Genomic DNA, 17,353 nt, shown 5'->3' with positions numbered 1-17,353 from the left:
ATAGCATTGGTGAGCATTGGGGTAGGTATTGACACACTGTTAGAGTTGTCTGAAATGTGCATACAGCACAAAAGAGCCAGACTGAAAATGCAATGCAGTACTGCACCGAGTGGCGTAAAGATAAATGCATGTCCAAAAGTAGTCTTGAGGGGAGTTTTGAAAGCCCCCAAAAACTGGGAATCAACTGAAATTGAAAAAACAAACCGGTGATCAGTATTATCTTAATGTTTTGGCCTAAATGCATAGCCTGTTGCCAGGGGCTATACAAGTTGTTAAAGAAACTGCATAATGGTCTCGAGCCCCATGCGCGGGCATATAACAAAGGAGACGGGGACTAACAACCAGTAGAGCCTGAGACAAAAGGGGCTATACGACTTCCACTGAGGGCAAAGATTTCTCAATTAAACAGAAAAACAGAAAAATAAATACTGGAATGTTGCAGCAGAAGTTCTATAGCAAACATTACTGTCCCCAAGCCACATACCAGCAGGTTGCTGAGCACTGCCAATGTGGAGAATATGTTGAAGCATGATTGCGTGATGGAGCATGGAAGGGGCAGAAGCATGCAGCTAGCAAGGAAGAGAAGAGGTAATATGAATCTTCTTCACAGAGCAGCACACAGGCTATGTGAAGTCCCTTGTAACTGAGGCAGTTACGGAGAAACGATGTGGTAATGATGAATGAGCATATTGAGGTCAAGGCGTTGTGGTGGACCGATGAGGTGCTTCCACAAGTTGGAGAGAGGGATGTAAGAAGCTATGTTTTAAATGCAGATTATAAATTAAGTTAAGGTAGTCATGACTACTATAACATTGCAATAACAGTATCTCTTGGGTCGGGACACTGGAGGTCATGTAAAGCAGCCTGGAATCTATTAACGGGGCCATTGTAAGAGGTCCCAAAAAGTTACACATAGACATAGTTGGGTTGGAAACATGGTCTTCGGTTCCGATTATCAAAAAGGAGAACAAGCTCTAAGACTGTTCTACACAAGAGCCTGTCTTGGACCATCAGGTCCTCAAGTTGGTTCACCAACAACACTATGAAAGAGTCGGTAGCAACCAAAACTCGGGGATCCGGGAGAAAAACTGGTTCTCGCCACCAGGATGGAGTGTGGTGCTCACCACAGGCGTTTTATCTTAACTGCTTGCTAAATGGGTAGCTGAGCTGACTTAAGAGCCAACTCCTGTTGCATAAAGGAGGACTAATGTAGGGCCGAGGGGGTTCCAGGCCATAAGTCTGAAGGCTCTCGAATCCACAGAGTTGCATTGAAAACTGTGTGAATGAAAGTGAACCTTGAGCTGCGTGAGGGCAAAAATGATGCCTGGAAGGCAAGCCCAAGTTCATTGCGAATTAATTAATTGGCAAACTGTGCTGAACTCTAATTAATGAAAGCATTGGCAGATTTATTGAAAAGTTTTATCAAACAGTTGTAAGACAACATCATGCTGACTCAAAGGATCTTGTGTGTGGACTAGAGGCCAACTGTCCAAGTGCTCACAGGACAAAATACTCTAGCACCAGAAAAAGGCCACCACAAGACGATCATTGTGTGAAACGGTGAGATGCAAAAGTCAGTCTAATGGTGAATACCTAGTATAAGTTGTAGACTCGTTCATAAAGAACTTCATACATTTAATCCTCTTAGAGGTAGGTGTGAGCTGCATATGAGAGACCCACCACAATCCTGATACATGAGCCACCATTATCTAGGAACCTAAAGCCATAAAACCTGGACTAGTTTATGTGGAGGATTTCTTTTTAATGTTTCTATTGCATAGAAAACCGGAAGTGCACCAACTGTTACTATTAGCTCTGTTAAATCTGAAGCCATTGTGCAGTCTGACATCCTTTTAAGAGTTGAAGTTGTGTTTTAGTGGCAGCAAGACTCTGGCCATTTTGAATGCAGTGGCATGTGTACAGATTTGTCAAGCAGGCTGCTTGGGGAAGGGCAGGGGCTGGGCTAATTGGTTGTAACTGATGGATATAGGCACGTGGTTGGGCATCAGGTCCTAAATTTTCTCGACATTCAAACAAGCATGTACTGTAGGCTCTTTTACATTGCTCATCAGATTTGCAAAGTTTCAAGCAATTCGAAAGGCCCTGCCACTTATGATACTCGGTTCAGTAGTCCACAAACATGTACACCTCTTAAGAGTAACACGAGCGAGTTCATGATCTGAAACTTTCATTTATGCATACTTTCATCACTTAACTGTATTAAACAGACATATATGAACAATAGGCACCTTGTACTATATGCAGACTCGCTTCCGCCTGTATTCCTGCCAGTACTATCATGGCGGAGGCTCCGCTTCAGCGTTTGCCAAGCGACAAGGGGCCTGTTAGGCAATCTTTTGTTTAAATCGATCTGGAGAGTTCGCAGGGATGCCAGCAGCTGGGCCTGGAATGTTCCAATGGAGACTAAAGGGGAACACAGAGGGGAGATAGTTGTTCGTTTTGCTACCAGCGTCCAGGTGAGATCAATATTTTAACTCGATGGGCTATATAACTGTTAGAAACAAAATGAAAGCACACAAAAAGCCGCCACCTAGCTCCTTTTAAATTCTACACTTTCCCTGTGGAAGCGGCCAAAAGTATTTTTGGGCTATTTTTGGGCTGGCCAAGTGTTCCGAGAAGGACGGGGAACAGAAACTGTATGTTTAAAATGAATCTGCTTTTCTAAAAGAGCAGATAACTCACTTACGTAGACATGTCCACTGCAACACCAAAAAGCATTGACAAAGCCAATAGGTCTGGCAAGCTTTGCAATGGTTACTTTTTATTATTGCAACCATGTGCCACATAACTGACTGCCATTGACTAACAATAACAATTGTAAATAAAATAAAAATTAAAAAAACACTAGTGCAGCTTTTTTGTTTACCAGTGAATTCTTATGCTTTTAAATAGCAAGCCTTTCAGTTGTGTCATGAATTTTATTATGATTATCTGTTAAGGAGTAAAGAACAAACCCCTATCTAATCAAGGATTCAAACCTTTGGCAGCTCCAACTTTACACTGTCGCTTAAAGACTTTAAAACAACAACTTTAACAAAACAAAAAAAAGAACTCACAATCACACCCGAATTGTAGGCAAAATAAATAGCTGGCATTTAAATGATTAACCACCTTTGCAACTTTGAACCCATCTTTACCACTGAAGACAATTTTTTAGGCAGATGTGAAGAATGTGCACAGCTTTGTGCATCACTCAAAGTGAAGGGAGCTACAGGGGAAGTGGGCTGACCCATTTCCCCATGCTGTCTCCTGTGGTGAGCGTAAGCAAAATGCAGCTGCCAATTCAAGTGACCAATGGATTAACCCCACTGACCTGAAATCCTATATTTCATGTATATTATGTATGAATTGTATAGAAAAACCATAAACTGGTGACAGCTAAAGCAAACCTAAAACAGTGTTGCAACGTCAAAAAGATATAGGACAGCTGCATTTCTGGAAAAAATATGTAGCCAACCTGCATTACTACAATTAAAAGCAACTTGAAAGCAGCGTGGCAAATCAGAAGAGAATGTTTTAGGGAATACGAAACTGATGGAACAGGGCAAAGGGAGTAAGGTATCAATTTGTATTTGTGGTAGTTCTAAAGTGCATTAGACCAAATGGCATCAAAGAGCTAAACAAGAGAAAAGGAAGACTGTACCATGGACCCTCAAAAACAAAAAACAGACAGCTTCAAAAGAGTCCCCAGCTAACCTAGTCCGCAAACAGCCAGGTTTTGATCTGCTTGCGGAATATCAAGAGCGAACTCTTGCTCCTGATGAGTTCAGGAAGAGAGTTCCACAGCCCAGCAGCTACCACTGAAGAGCCATTCTCTCCACCGGACTTTCTTGCATCGTGGAACCGCTACGATATTGTGTCCCACAGATTTCAAAGATCTCCTAGGAACATACCACTTTAGGGTTGTCCTAAGATAACTCAAACCCCTAAAATAAAGGGCTTTAAAAGACATATTTTCTTTATTGTCAGCCAATGAAGAGATCTCAAGCCTTCCCTGATTAAGGTATGCTTGGGTACTCCCAAGACCAAGCGCACAACAAATTCTGGATAACTCGGGGCTTGTTCAACTAAAGTTGCTTAATGTTCAAATACAGGGCATTACAGTGATCTAGGTGCGTGATAAGTAGAATGACCACTGATGTCCTGAGCTCCTTCAGAAGCATAGGCAGAATCTTCTTTAAGATCCTGATTTTCATAAAACTTGCACTCATCATTTGATTAACCTGGGAGTCAAAGATCAAAGTATTATGACACAGCACGCCCATGTTTTTGGTTGTTGCCACTGGGATAGGTAGGGTACAGCAAGTATCTGGCTGCCAGAGATTATTCCAGATAGAACTGTTTACTCCAAACACCCCAGTCTCGGTTTTCTCCCTATGCATTTTAGCCAATAGTCCTTCATCCATCTGCTAGCCTCGGCCATACACGTTTTAAATCTGCCTGTAGGGCTCAAGGATGAACCTTGTGTAACTCCACTTGGAACCTTAAAGAGGCTGCTGTGTAGTCGCCACAACTAACTGTGATCGATCTATTACACAGAAAGGACTCCAATAACTTGAGGGCCACATCCTTCAACCCTGCCTGCTCAGACTTTGCACCAACAAAGATGGAGATATAGTGTCAAAGGCTGCCGACAGGTCTAGCAAAAACAGGACAGCCGCACCTACCTGATCGACTTTCTTACGGATAGAATCCATTGTAGCACAAGCGCTGATTCTGTGCTAGGATTTTTCCTGAACCCATTCTGCGTAGGGTCCAGGAGTTCATGCTCAAGGAGATATTTGGTAAGTTCCTGGTTTATCTGCTTCTCCAGGATCTTTGTCGGAGCAAGCAACAAAGAAATTGGGCGCAGATTTTTCACATCAGTGAGGTCACCTTAGGGCTTCTTCTTTAGAGGGATGGCAACTGCCTCCTTCCAGACTTGTGGGTATGTCCTGGTCTCCAAGACCACAGCAAAGATCTTCTCCATGGCCTCAGCCATCAAGTCCGGAACTCATTATTGTATCCTAGGTGGAAACAAGGGTCATCTAAAGAGCCCTAAGTACTACCAGCTGTCAGGGACTTGCTCTTACACACACATAGCAGGGGATTTTGGCTAGACCACTGGGGTTAAGATGTTCTAGTGCCATCCCATCCTCGTCATGGAGTGACTGAGTTCCAGAAACACCTTGGTCCTCAGAAGGAGATGGGAAGTCCATATGGATCCTCAAGTTTTTTTTTTTTTTTAAAACCTCTGCTATCTTATTGCATAACGTTTGTGATTTCTCCATCTCCTGCAACATCGGAGGTGACATAAGGGTGCAAACAGTATTACAAACTTCTCTTGGGGCATTAATGGCTGACCTTATCCTCTGGGAAAAATATACTGATTTGATTTTTTTAATCGCCCTTTTATAGTTTAGTGTGTGCTCCCTAAGTTTGGTTTCAAGTGACTAAAGGAGAGATAGCAAAGACAATGTGTAACAGTGGTGATAGAGGTAAGGTCATGGGCAAATGTAAGCTATTCTACTATGTTGGATCATGGCCTTGTGCCTGTGCTTCCTATTGCTTTATCAGTACTGCTTATAAAGCGCTTATGCTTCCTAAAGTGAATAAATGGAAGTGTGGTAGAGGAAAGGAGGGAACCGGAGAAGAACGTCAGTGCAACAGCAGACAGAAGGAAACGGGAAGGGGAAGAAGTAAACATGAATTCTGTGAGGTATTTGTTAAATTGTGCTTGCTGTCCTAACGCTGCTTCATAATGCTGAAAGGAAGCAGTGGAGTGAACGATGAAAAGGTAGTGGAGAAGTTGAGGTACTTAACGAACAACGCTGGAGTTCAGAGAGGATAAGAGACAGTTACGTGTAGCAGATAGCCCTCTACAGAATAAAAGAAGAGGTAAAAGGAGAACAGAAGACGGATGAGGGAATAGATGAGGTTAAATGAAGAAATATTGTGGTAGGTATGTTAATTGCTCGTACAGCCCTTTCACCACCCTGTGCTCACTATAGTGTGTGATTTAAAATGGGGACCTTTCCGCAGAAATCATTTTAATATGTATTTGGTCGCATTCATGCATTATACCATATCTGAACAGATTACCACCATTTTAAATAAGTGCACGGTAATTTCATCACGTTTCTCCCAACACCAGTGAAGTTGACGAAACAATCCTAGCATGTAAGGAATAGTGCTTTACGGACAATGAAGCAGAAGCAAGTCAGAGATGAGGGACTGGTGCAGAGCAGGGGCACAACACATAAGTGGAGCTCGGTGTAACAAGGAAGTGGGATCAGGTTGTAATGGACACAGATGGAGGAAAGAAGCAGGGTAGAATTCAGAAGTGATTGTGATGGGTTGAGGAAAAAATACGAACTGGTGGGACAATGTAAGATTGCAGAAATGGGATAAGGGTACAGTAGGGCAGTGAAGTGTGCAGCGACAATATCAGGACAGACGATGCATCGATGGGAAACCAAATGGGGAGATTGGTTCAAACTGAGGTCCCAGACGTCTTCACGTATCTCATTTGCTTTCCTAACAAAATTAAATCCAAAAACAAATCTACTTACAAATCTAATTGGCAACAGGATTAAAGGGGGGATTTGATGGGTCAGTGGGGACCCATATACATCTGCTCTAACTGAGCTCTATCCACACGTTTCCTAAGACGGCACTTATCTCCTGTCTCTTGCAAGAATGTAAATATCCAGCCACTGAATATGCATTCCCAGACAAACTCAGAGCATGTGGAGCTGTAACCGAGGAACAACGCAACCTTAAAGTCAGAAATGCCCTGCACCCAGTGAATACACAAAAAGGTGACAGCTGCACCCTGTGACTGACATATTTGCGGCCAGAAGGGAAGGGAGGAAGATGTGCTTTTCACATTAGAGATGACCCGCCTGCTCCTTCTGGAAGGATCCACCATTATGAGTGGGTGAAGCTAACTCTGGAAGCATGAGAGCTGCAGGAAGTGCTGGCCCATGCTCAATGGCTGTGTCGGGCAGCTTCCAACATGATCCTTGATCAGTGTCTTCAGACTGGAAGCTGAAGAAAACTGATCAATGAACAGTAGGGCAGGGGAACTCTGGAACTGATCCAGGAGTGACAGTCGCTGAGAGTTTTACCCCTTAAGGAAGGGCTCTTTATTTTTTTCTTCACTCTACCACAGTGCTTCCATGCTCATATAACTACCTTTAAAGCACGAAGCAAACTTGAGCTGAAGCTCATATTATAAAGCCGCTCTTCTATATACCACTTTTTACCTGGGCAGATATTTTCAGTAACAGCAGTAACCCAGCTATCATTGTGCAGTTTTGAGTCCCATTGCTTGCCAATATGGTGGCTGTTAAGTCCAAGGCCCATAAAACATCATCTATTAAAGACATGTTCCATGCTCAAAAGGGAGATAAAATAAATTCAACACCTGACTATCGCTGAGATGAAACCTGTAACAAGGGAAGCAGTATCCGTCCACAAGGGGCGACATCCATAGCATTCTCTTCTTGAATTTCGTAAATACATTAACACCCTTTGGCAGGACTTTACTAAACCTCTGACAGATCTAGATCACTCCTTACAGAAAGTAGAATTCAAAGTAAAGTGTTCAGTCACCCTGGTCTGGGCGTTATGACTGTGCTATATAAAAATAAAAACATTCAGGAAAACTTAACAAAGAAACATCTCTTGCAGGTTGTCCACATATTAGGAGTCACTTTGACTTGATTTTCTTAGCCTCTTTGTTCCGTTGAGGTGAGTGAATGTTGAGAAGTAAGTAAACACATTCTCCAAGGTACTAAGAATCCACCTATGTGTGTTCTCAGGCCTGGTAAGTCCTGTTCAGAGCAAAGGTTTATTATCCGTTTCTGAGTGCACGGAGTAGCTATCATCAAAAATCTACAATAACATTCACCTGGGGTGTTACAGCACAGATAATCACATTCCTTTCCTCAACAAAGTGAAATAGCAACTTCCATCTGACTTCTTTGGATCATCCATGGCTGTCGCGATTCACCACCTGTGCTCTTGTGCCCACAACCAGGGGGCCACGTTGTGGGGCTTTCAAGTGTTCTATTTTGCTTCCAGACACTCCCCTGCATGCATATACAGACTTTCAGGCATTTGGACACCATTAGGGAATTGACATCCATTCCCAGTCCATGCCTGGTTTTGTGGAAGCCAGTCTGTTCATGCTGCAAACTCCATTACCTATAATCCCATGCTCACTACTTTGTCTCCACCCCTGCAGGCCAAGGATCGGTGGGGGAATTCAGCTCACCTGTGGCTGGCTGCTGCTAGCCTGCTCACACCTGGTTTGCATGAGTACTGTGATCTCCTAATCCCCATCTTCCTTCAGCCCAGGGTTGGTCCTTGTAGCTGTGTACAGTGAGACCTTCCCTTGTTTCCTGAGCTTTTCATATCCTTTTTTCCAGTGTTTCCTACCTGAGCTTTAGTTATTTCCTTAATCCTGAACTATAGCTATCCCTGTTCCTGACCTTGCACTGCCTACAGTGCTACCTTGACTCCTGAAGCTCTAGCAATTCCCCTGAACTAGCGCTGCCTGCAGTGCTACCCTGTTTGCTGAGCCTTCGCTCAATCCTTGTTCCTGCTCCAGCTCTACCTTCAATGCTACTTTGTTTTCTTGATTCCTGAACCTGTACTATTCTAGTATACCCATGTAGCCTCCCCTTCTGTATATCCTTTTACAGTCACTGCCTTTCTTCCCATTTCCTGGGTTCCAGTTCCTAGTTTGCTGTCTTTCTATTCCTGATGTCTTGCTTCGAATTACCTTGTGTTTGTTACTTGCTTTCTGCTGTGTGTCCTGTGCTTTCCTTCCTTTCGTATTAAGCACTCCTCCTTGCTAGCTCCTTGTGTTTACTTCAACCCCCTTGCTGTTACTGCCTTGCGTGTTCCTGTTTGATCACCAGGATCCATGGGCAGAGTTGACAACTTAGGTGGTGTTTCCTGTTCACTGTGAGTATTGTCTTTGAGTTACATTTATAACATCACCATAGGAATCAGCTCCACAGACCCTGCCTTTGCATGCATATCCTCCTATATGTGGGTATTTGCAATCAGTATCTGTAATAGCAATTGTGGGTGAGGAACTTACTGAGCATCAGTCTTACCGTTTGGAGCTCCCGAGTGCTTTACCCCACATTCTCTTTATTGTTAATGCTGGTTTATATATATGTCTTGCATATCCGTCCTGTGTGTCGTTTTTCTGAATGCTAAATCAAATCACCTCTGAGGGCCTGTCCTTTCTGAGCTTTAACTCTCATATTCTCTTTTACAGAGCTTCCTCTTTTGATTCCCTTTCTCATTTGACTCGCTGTGTGATCTTGGGCAGCTCTGTACTCAGTATTCTGCCTACTTTGTCTTTTTCTGACACATGACAGTGTCCCAGACTGAGTCCTGACAATGGCAACACAAACCAATGAAGTTATCCTTTAGCTTCCACAGTTGTAATTTTCTTTTTACAAAAAGCAATAAGACCAAGACTAACTGCTCGCTAATCAAAATCACTGTGGCGAAAAAGATATTTTCCTGAGAACAAAGACAACTCTGATGTGCCCTCACATAATAGGTTTTCGTTACACACAACTTAAAGGGTGGCTTGGAGAACTGTCTGCTCAACTTCGCACAATAGCAACGTCACCACTTAATCACTGGCATATTTTTCAATTACCACCTGCAGAACCACTTCTGGGCTCTGTGCATAAAGAGATGATGATCATAATGATAATAATAATTAGCTCTTATTACTTTAACTATCATCATCGTAATAATCATAAGCCATGAGGCGCAGTAGTCTGAGAAATACTCTGATAGACTGAATAGAGCATATCCATTACATACCTGTTCAGTAGGTTTGTGACAAAACCTATGGAAATGTTTGCAGAGGAGAAATGCCATTTGAAGTTTAGTGCGCACATTAACAAATATTTTACTCACCCTAATACAATTGTGGAAACCCAATTGCTTAAAAAAATCTTCTGCCAGACAGATAGCAAAATGCATAGATTGCCAAAGACCCAATAATTGTTGATGTTTGAGACAGTCCTTTCGCAAACCTAGATGAGGAGGGGAGGGACAATCATAAGACCTATGCTGAGGAGGAGGCAGGAACATCACAAATTGTGTGCAAAAACGGGGGAATTATTCTCCAAATTAAGGCTTTGTAAAGTGGGTCTGGATTACGGGTCCAGGATAGCTATATGTGGAGAGAGTTGTCTTCCCCCTAAAACAACTGAAAAAAGTGAAGCGCTTATACAATTAGAGAGGTGCTGCTACTGCTCGAAGAGCCAGGTCTTGAGGAGCCTTCTGAAGGTGAGCAGGTCTTGGGTCTCTCGTAGATGGGTGGGGACGGTGTTCCAGGTCTTGGCGGCGAGGAAGGAGAAGGATTTGCACAGGGAATTAAGGCCCAGTAACCACAGATACCTGCTGTCAATCAAGGGTGATTAACCATTGTTCTGGGCAGGTTCACACAGTTCCACTAAGTGTATTTCAGGACTTGCACTAAACCACCTAGGACTGACAATCCTTTACATGAACATCTCATCAAAGCTACATCTCAGGAGCACCTCTACAGGGACTTCAGCCTCCATCTCTGGATCATCCAATGCACGAGAGAGCACCACAATCTAAGGACTACATTCTTACAGCTATACTGACCCTTTTCCGTTAAATAGATTTAAGGTCATTTCTATCGTTCTAGACGTTTACAACCAGACATGCAGTTCACACGAGTATTTCATTTACTTCATAGCCATTAAGGTAACCTGTATTTGGGTAAAACAGCACTACAAGCAGGGGTGAGGGCACAGTTCCTGCCATGTGCTCCAAAATGATAAGCTGTATCTGAAGCAGTCAGAATGACGCTGCAACCGCGCCGGGCGCCATGACAGAGATCCAGGGTTCAGAACATCTGAAAATAACCGCAGGGACATAAACCGCAGGCCAAGGAACACTGCTTCAAGGCTGAAAATGGAGAGGGGGCAGTGAGATTCAACGTAGACAATGGGATCGATGTATAAAATGGGTTTGTAGACTACAAACTGCAGAACAAAATGGGTAGCATGGCCAGCTGAAGCGGGAACCCAAGAGGCGCTAAGGCACTCGTACTGCACTGTCACCACATTCTCCTTGCCAGTAATAAGAGATGAAGAAGGTACACTGATAGCAACAATCAGTAAGCAGAGGCATTAAACACAGGGAAACACGGTTCCAACAGCTCAACCCCAAATGCCACCTTCTAACCAAAATATTACACTCCGCACACGCACGGTTCTAAATAACTTGCTTCCTTTCTCGCTTTTCCCATTATCCAGAAATGTTGCTAGACCATCACTTGCTGAGAACTTAAGCTTACAGAATGTAACTTCTTGAGATAAAACTGACGACAGGTGAACTGACTATAAGCAAGAGGCTGATAAGGCTTCGTGCACTAGCCTCTTAAATATCTAGAAACCACTACCAAATCCAACAAAAAGAAAAGAATTGTGTTGATTGCACTGTTTTTAGTCACCTTGGTAACTAGGCAGAAAAAACATCAAAAGAAAACACCACTTTACTTTTATTTGCTATCAAAACTACCCCTGCAAAATGTTATTTAAATAAAAACCTTAAAATATTATCACCAGTGTCCTTCCACTGAGAAATGTAGAAAAAGAGTAGTGTTAAGAACTACGCAATGTATGCAGGGCTATACATAACAAGTAGGTGAATGTCTTCCCACAATAGAACTAACAAGCGAAACTTTGTGCCAACACCGAATCTCAATGCGAGTCCGAGGAAAGAAGTAAAAGGACGAAATAAAAAAAATAAAAAATAAAAAATTTTAGGCTGAGGAAGAGCACTGCACTTTTTTCTTACTGCAGCAGGGCCAAGATTAGCAGGGAACCAACGTTCACCGGTGGCAAACAAAAAAGTTGCAATACATCACACAGCAATAACACTGTCATCATGTCATTAGGCATCTGAGTTGCTTCAGGTTCTTCCCTCCCAATATGCAGCTTTGTTCTTCAATTGTAACACTTTTCAACATACACAATGTCCAATATTCACAAAACAAGTCAATTTAGAAGACAAACACTTGCATGACAGTGATTAGGAACAAACACTGCTCTACCTGCTGTCTTTATGTATAAAATGTATCATTTCATTTATCAACAATACCTAAGTCGCCAGCAGATTTGATGTCAATGTTGTCAAAACCACTTCCAATTCGGACAATTATTCGTAGTGCTTTGAATTTCTCAAGGTCTTCGCGTGTCAGGGTGATGGTGTGATACATAAGTGCACCCACTGCTTCATTTAGTACCTACAATAAAAAAGAAAATACACTGGCTGTTAATATGTATAATGCATGTAACCTAACATAGTAAGATACTGTCCCCTTTTCTCGCATAGCCTGGAACAAGTATGGACGTTTGAGAAATTCTTGTAATATGTAACGTTTTGATTCTACTCAGGTTTGTGTTGATGTCAACAAGGTTTGTGCGGAGGATGCTGGTGGATTCCAGTTGCGCTGTGGGCACAGTTGGCTGCACTTCACAGACTGACTAGAATCATTCCCAGCTAATGTTAAGTAAATCAGTCACCCGTAGTACGTTTTGACCTTGAGCGCGCTATGAATGACGCGTTTGTTCTGAAAGGCCAGCTCTTGGTCCACAACACCCTGAACCCAAGTGCTTGCCCATTTATTATCAATTGCTGGGGGCCACTGCGAGGCTACCATGAATAGACGCATTGTAACAAAGGCCAACCCGATTCCCTCAGCCAACAAATGCAATAGATTATTTTAAATTTTTGGTGGAACTGGTCTCATGGTAAGATTTATTAGCCCGTTTCGCAAAAAATGCAATGCTGATAACGCAAGTCCGCATTAAACAGAAACTGTAGGCAAACATTTTTAACAGGATTCCCCTAAAAAATGAAATTATTTTCAGCCACAATCAAGATGACAACAATTATAATGAATGTTCATCTTTTGAAAAGTCTCGAATCCTAAAAGCTTACCAAGCATGGTCAATCGTGCAATAAGAACAATCTACACCTTAATATACTTAGCAAAAAAGGTCACTTTTATTAAGATAGGCAAAACAGATAATCCTTTACTTGAACTTGTTACGAGAGAAAGAAACACATCGACAAATTTTTTCCTCAAACAGTTTTCATCATAAATATATATCCAAAACATTCCCAACAATACTTATCAATAAAAAACCCCAATACTGTACAATCCCAACATTTTCTTTCTTTCCTCATTATATTTCCATAACCATCTTTCCGTCTACCCTCCCCCCACCCCCAGAGGGAAAGGATAAGCCCGCTGTAGACTATCCAGACCCCCCACAAAGCGCCTTAAACCTATAAAACAACGAAAGGATAAAAACTGTAACCTGTCTTAACGTGACGAGATTTGAATTACATTTTTTTATTTTATAAAAATAAAATAAATAAAATTGAAAAAGAGGGAAGGGTGGGTGGGACAAACAATGTCGCAGGCTCGCCGAAACTTCTTCCCCAGTGACGTAATTCCTGCCCACAGACTTCCCCAAATACCCTCTCCTAATCCCGCCCCTTTCCACGACCTTGACCAATCGCGCTAGGTGGATTGTTCCACCGCGCGAACCCTTCCAAGGGGACACCGGCTCGTGCCGAGGTCCCCCTGGGTCCCATAGGAATAAAAGATTCGCATTTCTTCACCACTAGACAGACTGGTTCTGAATCTAGAATGACTGCTTAAATAGGCCAGTGTTACTTCAGTGATGTGGTGAAAGGACGGCTAAAACAGGCTACTCACTCACACTGAGAGCACTCAACAGTATACTGGAGTGAGCTTGTGCCTTTGATAGTCTCATCACTAGCTTATGTCAGTAAACTAGTGACAGCAATGGTCACAGGGTGACCACTTCAGTAGGCTAGGGATGCAAACATTAATAGAAGCACTACCGTATTTGACTAATGACATAGTGGAAGAAAAAACACAATAAGCTTGTGGTGTCGATGTGAGTAAAAGGCATTTCAAATCCTCACAGCTTTTTCCTTTCAGACAATGCTTGATTCAGCATTTCTTGAATCTCATCCCTATAAAAAGGGCTGATCATCACAGGGAAAGATCTTGCAGGGTAATCTCATACATGCCTCGGACTCAATTCCTGTAAAATGGTCTGACCATTATCAAATTCCTTTTGAATTATCTCTTTCTAAAGCTATAACCCGTGCTCAACCTACAACACCTAAAATCATGAGCATTAATCTTGATTAAAATAGATGAATACATATCAGTGGTAGCGGAGTCCCAATTATAAAGCATTGCAAAACTATCTATACTGAATGTTGGCGGGAGCGAAGTATACCAAATTATGAATGGCCCTTAGGTCGGGGGTAGCAAAAAGAAAAATTGCAAAGATTTGGAGGATGGGGGCCTAAATTTGGAAAAAGATATGGACTGGTGCATGTTGGCAGATCATTAGATCAATAAAGGCAGAGGCTGCCCACAGAAATGGGCAAAGATTTGGTGCTTATGGCCCTCTCATATGGGGCTGCTTTCGGCCAGGTAGGATCTGGTCACGATATAGTTATTATCAAAGAAAATGGTGACTGGAGTTATTTTTGGTAAGATAGACATGAGCCTACAATGCTTACAAGCAAATGTATACTGACGGTCATTGAAATAGGGTGTCACTCGTTAGTGAAATGTTTTTATTTGTTATTAGAAACAATAAAAATGATTTTATTTTAAATTCTGATACCCTTGAGCCTCACCAGACTCTAAAACTTACTCAACCTAGTGCCTATCTGGGTCACAAATTCAGCAGCTAAATTTTCTAATAACACATTTACCAGCTATTATGGACGCTTTAGCCCCCTCTTAAAGAGAAACAGAACACGAGCGTACATTCATGGTCTGCTAAAGAGCTTAATGAAGAGAGATTGCCTCACACTTATTGAGTGCTACTGGCACCAACACCCTTTTAAGTCGAACCTTGCATTCTGTCGCAGCTGTAGGCGCACTTACAAAAAACATGTGTTTGAAGCCATATCTGAATCTATTAGTACCCAGATCGGCTTTGCTAAAAATATACCAAAGAGGCTTTTTGAGGTTGTCAAAGCTGCAGATATGCCCAGGGCTGCCCGGTAATACGAGACTCTGGAAATTTGGGTCTCCATAGTTTCTACTCTACTCTACTTATTAATTATTAATCCAAACTACAGTTGGTTTAAATTAGTCACTCTTACGTGCAAGAGAAGCACTTCTCTTTGATATTAAGTAGAGTGGGAAAACATAAAGCCTAAGGCCTAAACCTAAAAATGGGGAAAATATGGAGGAAAGGGGGGGGGGGGAAGAAACAAAATTAAAAAACAATAACATATGACAGACACTTGCATTAATAAAAAAAAAAGGGGGAAATATAGTCACGAGAGGGGTTGTAGGGGAAATATAATTAAAAAAAAAAATATATATATATATATATATATATATATATATATATATATATATATATATATATATATATAAAAGGGAAACCAAAGGGTGGAGGAAAAGAGGAGAGATAAATATGTCATACGCTCCATACCACATAAGGGGTCTCCTGGTCCTTCCCACCATAAAACGAGTTTCACCTTAGTTTCCATTTCGGCTTACAGCTGTAGTTAGGCGATTGGTTATAGCAGAAGGGTGGAGTTAAGGGTGGAGGGCTGTTGGAGGCGTAAAGCTGGCTATCCATCAGGCCAGAGTAAGTAGGAGTGGGTTTTCCAGGGGGGGTGGGAGAAGGGAGGGAGGGGGAAAATAGCAAAAAATCCTCATAAGTCTGCCTCTTGGCTTATTACAGTATGTTTATTTCTGACATTTGTCCAACATCAGAATTCTAAAATGTTAATGTTAGGAGTCCCTCAGGTGCTGTTGGGAAATGTGGTGGAGCAGGGGATAAATGTGGCACCATGACACTTCTTCACTATATGTCCTGGAATGCCAATGATCTGCACGTGAGAAGTAGGCGGGAACGTATTATGCAGTACTTGAGGGACTCTCCCGCGCAGATCATTGCCATCCAGGAGTCACACCTTCTTAAAATAGAGGCCACAGAGATACTTAAAAAACAGAGATGGGTCGATAAATTCTGCTCTACTGACCATAATGCCAATATCAGGGGGGGTACTATTTATCTTCAAAAAAGCTGTTAAAGCACAAATTCTGGATCACATAGAAGACCATACAGGGAGATGGTTGATACTTAGAGTCTCGTTGGCTGGTCGGAGCTGCACCTTGGTGGGCTATTATGGCCCTAATTCAGATGATCCAACGTATCTGGATAACATTAGGAATCATCTGGTACTTTCTCAGGATCCGGTGATCTGGATGGGCGATTTTAACATCGTGCTGAATGCTAGGTTGGATAAATTAGCAAATTCGAGGGCCTGCAGTACACCAAGGTCCAGGCAAACTCTAATAGCAATTATGACCCAGCTTGGCCTGGCGGATCTATGGAGGGAAAGAGCAGGTAGTAAAATGGGGGTTTCCTTCCGGAATAGTAGATTCAAGCACAAATCTAGAATCGACTATGCTCTGTTCAGCTATAATTTGAAAGACACCTTGACAGCGATAGAGTATCTCCCATCTCATCTTTCGGACCATTCGGCTCTTGTTTTTACCCTTAGATCCAATAGCAGGATGGAACATCCATCTTGGTCATTTGACTGGACACTCCTACTTGAGGAAGAAGAAGTCAACTTTCTGGCCGCAGAAACTACTGCATTTTTAAATATAAATCTTGAATCCTCAACCCTGGCTGTGGTCTGGGATGCCTTTAAGGCCTTTTTAAGAGGGTGTATCACTAGTAGGGCCTCCTATCGGAGTAAAAAATACAAGGAGATGATAGCTGGCTTGGAACAGGAAATGAAGGTTATTGAGTTAAACCTAGGGCAGTCTCTAGGTTCCTTAGAGGAGCAGACAAAACTGGCTGAGCTAAAGCTCCAATTAGAAAACATCTCACAAGAGAGGGTTAATAAAAGGTGGAAAGCATGTAAGATTTCCCACTTTGAGTTTGGAGAGGCCGCGGGCAGGGTATTGGCATGGAAAATAAAATCTGACCAAGCCCTGATGTACATTAGAGAAATTAAGGTAGATGGGGAGGCGGCGCCAAGGGTATCAAATCTAGAGATCGGCAATGCCTTTTTTGAATTTTTTGAGGCAATCTATAGGGAAGAGCGACCTAATGATCAGACGGCAAGGGATACGTGGCTGGAAGGGATTATGCTTCCAACTCTCTCAATAGCACAGAGAAACAGCCTAGAGACTGTAATAACGGAGGCAGAGGTGAGGGAAGCAATACAGCAAACAAAA

General features: G+C 42.4%; 1 protein-coding gene across 4 annotated transcripts in view; it reads right to left on the bottom strand.

Annotated features, from left to right (window-relative positions):
- Nucleotides 1–17,353, bottom strand: part of CTBP1 (C-terminal binding protein 1) — an 857,630-nt gene that overhangs the window by 431,931 nt on the left and 408,346 nt on the right. For all 4 annotated transcript variants that reach the window (XM_086964238.1, XM_086964235.1, XM_086964236.1 and 1 more), the window contains exon 3: nt 12,181–12,325. In XM_086964238.1, coding sequence (XP_086820364.1) covers nt 12,181–12,325 — 145 coding nt within the window. The remainder of the gene's footprint in view (nt 1–12,180; nt 12,326–17,353) is intronic.

The sequence above is a fragment of the Lissotriton vulgaris genome, chromosome 3_2 (assembly GCF_964263255.1).
Source record: "Lissotriton vulgaris chromosome 3_2, aLisVul1.2, whole genome shotgun sequence".
Taxonomy (NCBI): Eukaryota; Metazoa; Chordata; class Amphibia; order Caudata; family Salamandridae; genus Lissotriton; species Lissotriton vulgaris.
The sequence above is the reverse complement of the archived record's forward strand: the minus strand, read 5'-3'. Positions and strand labels throughout refer to the sequence as shown.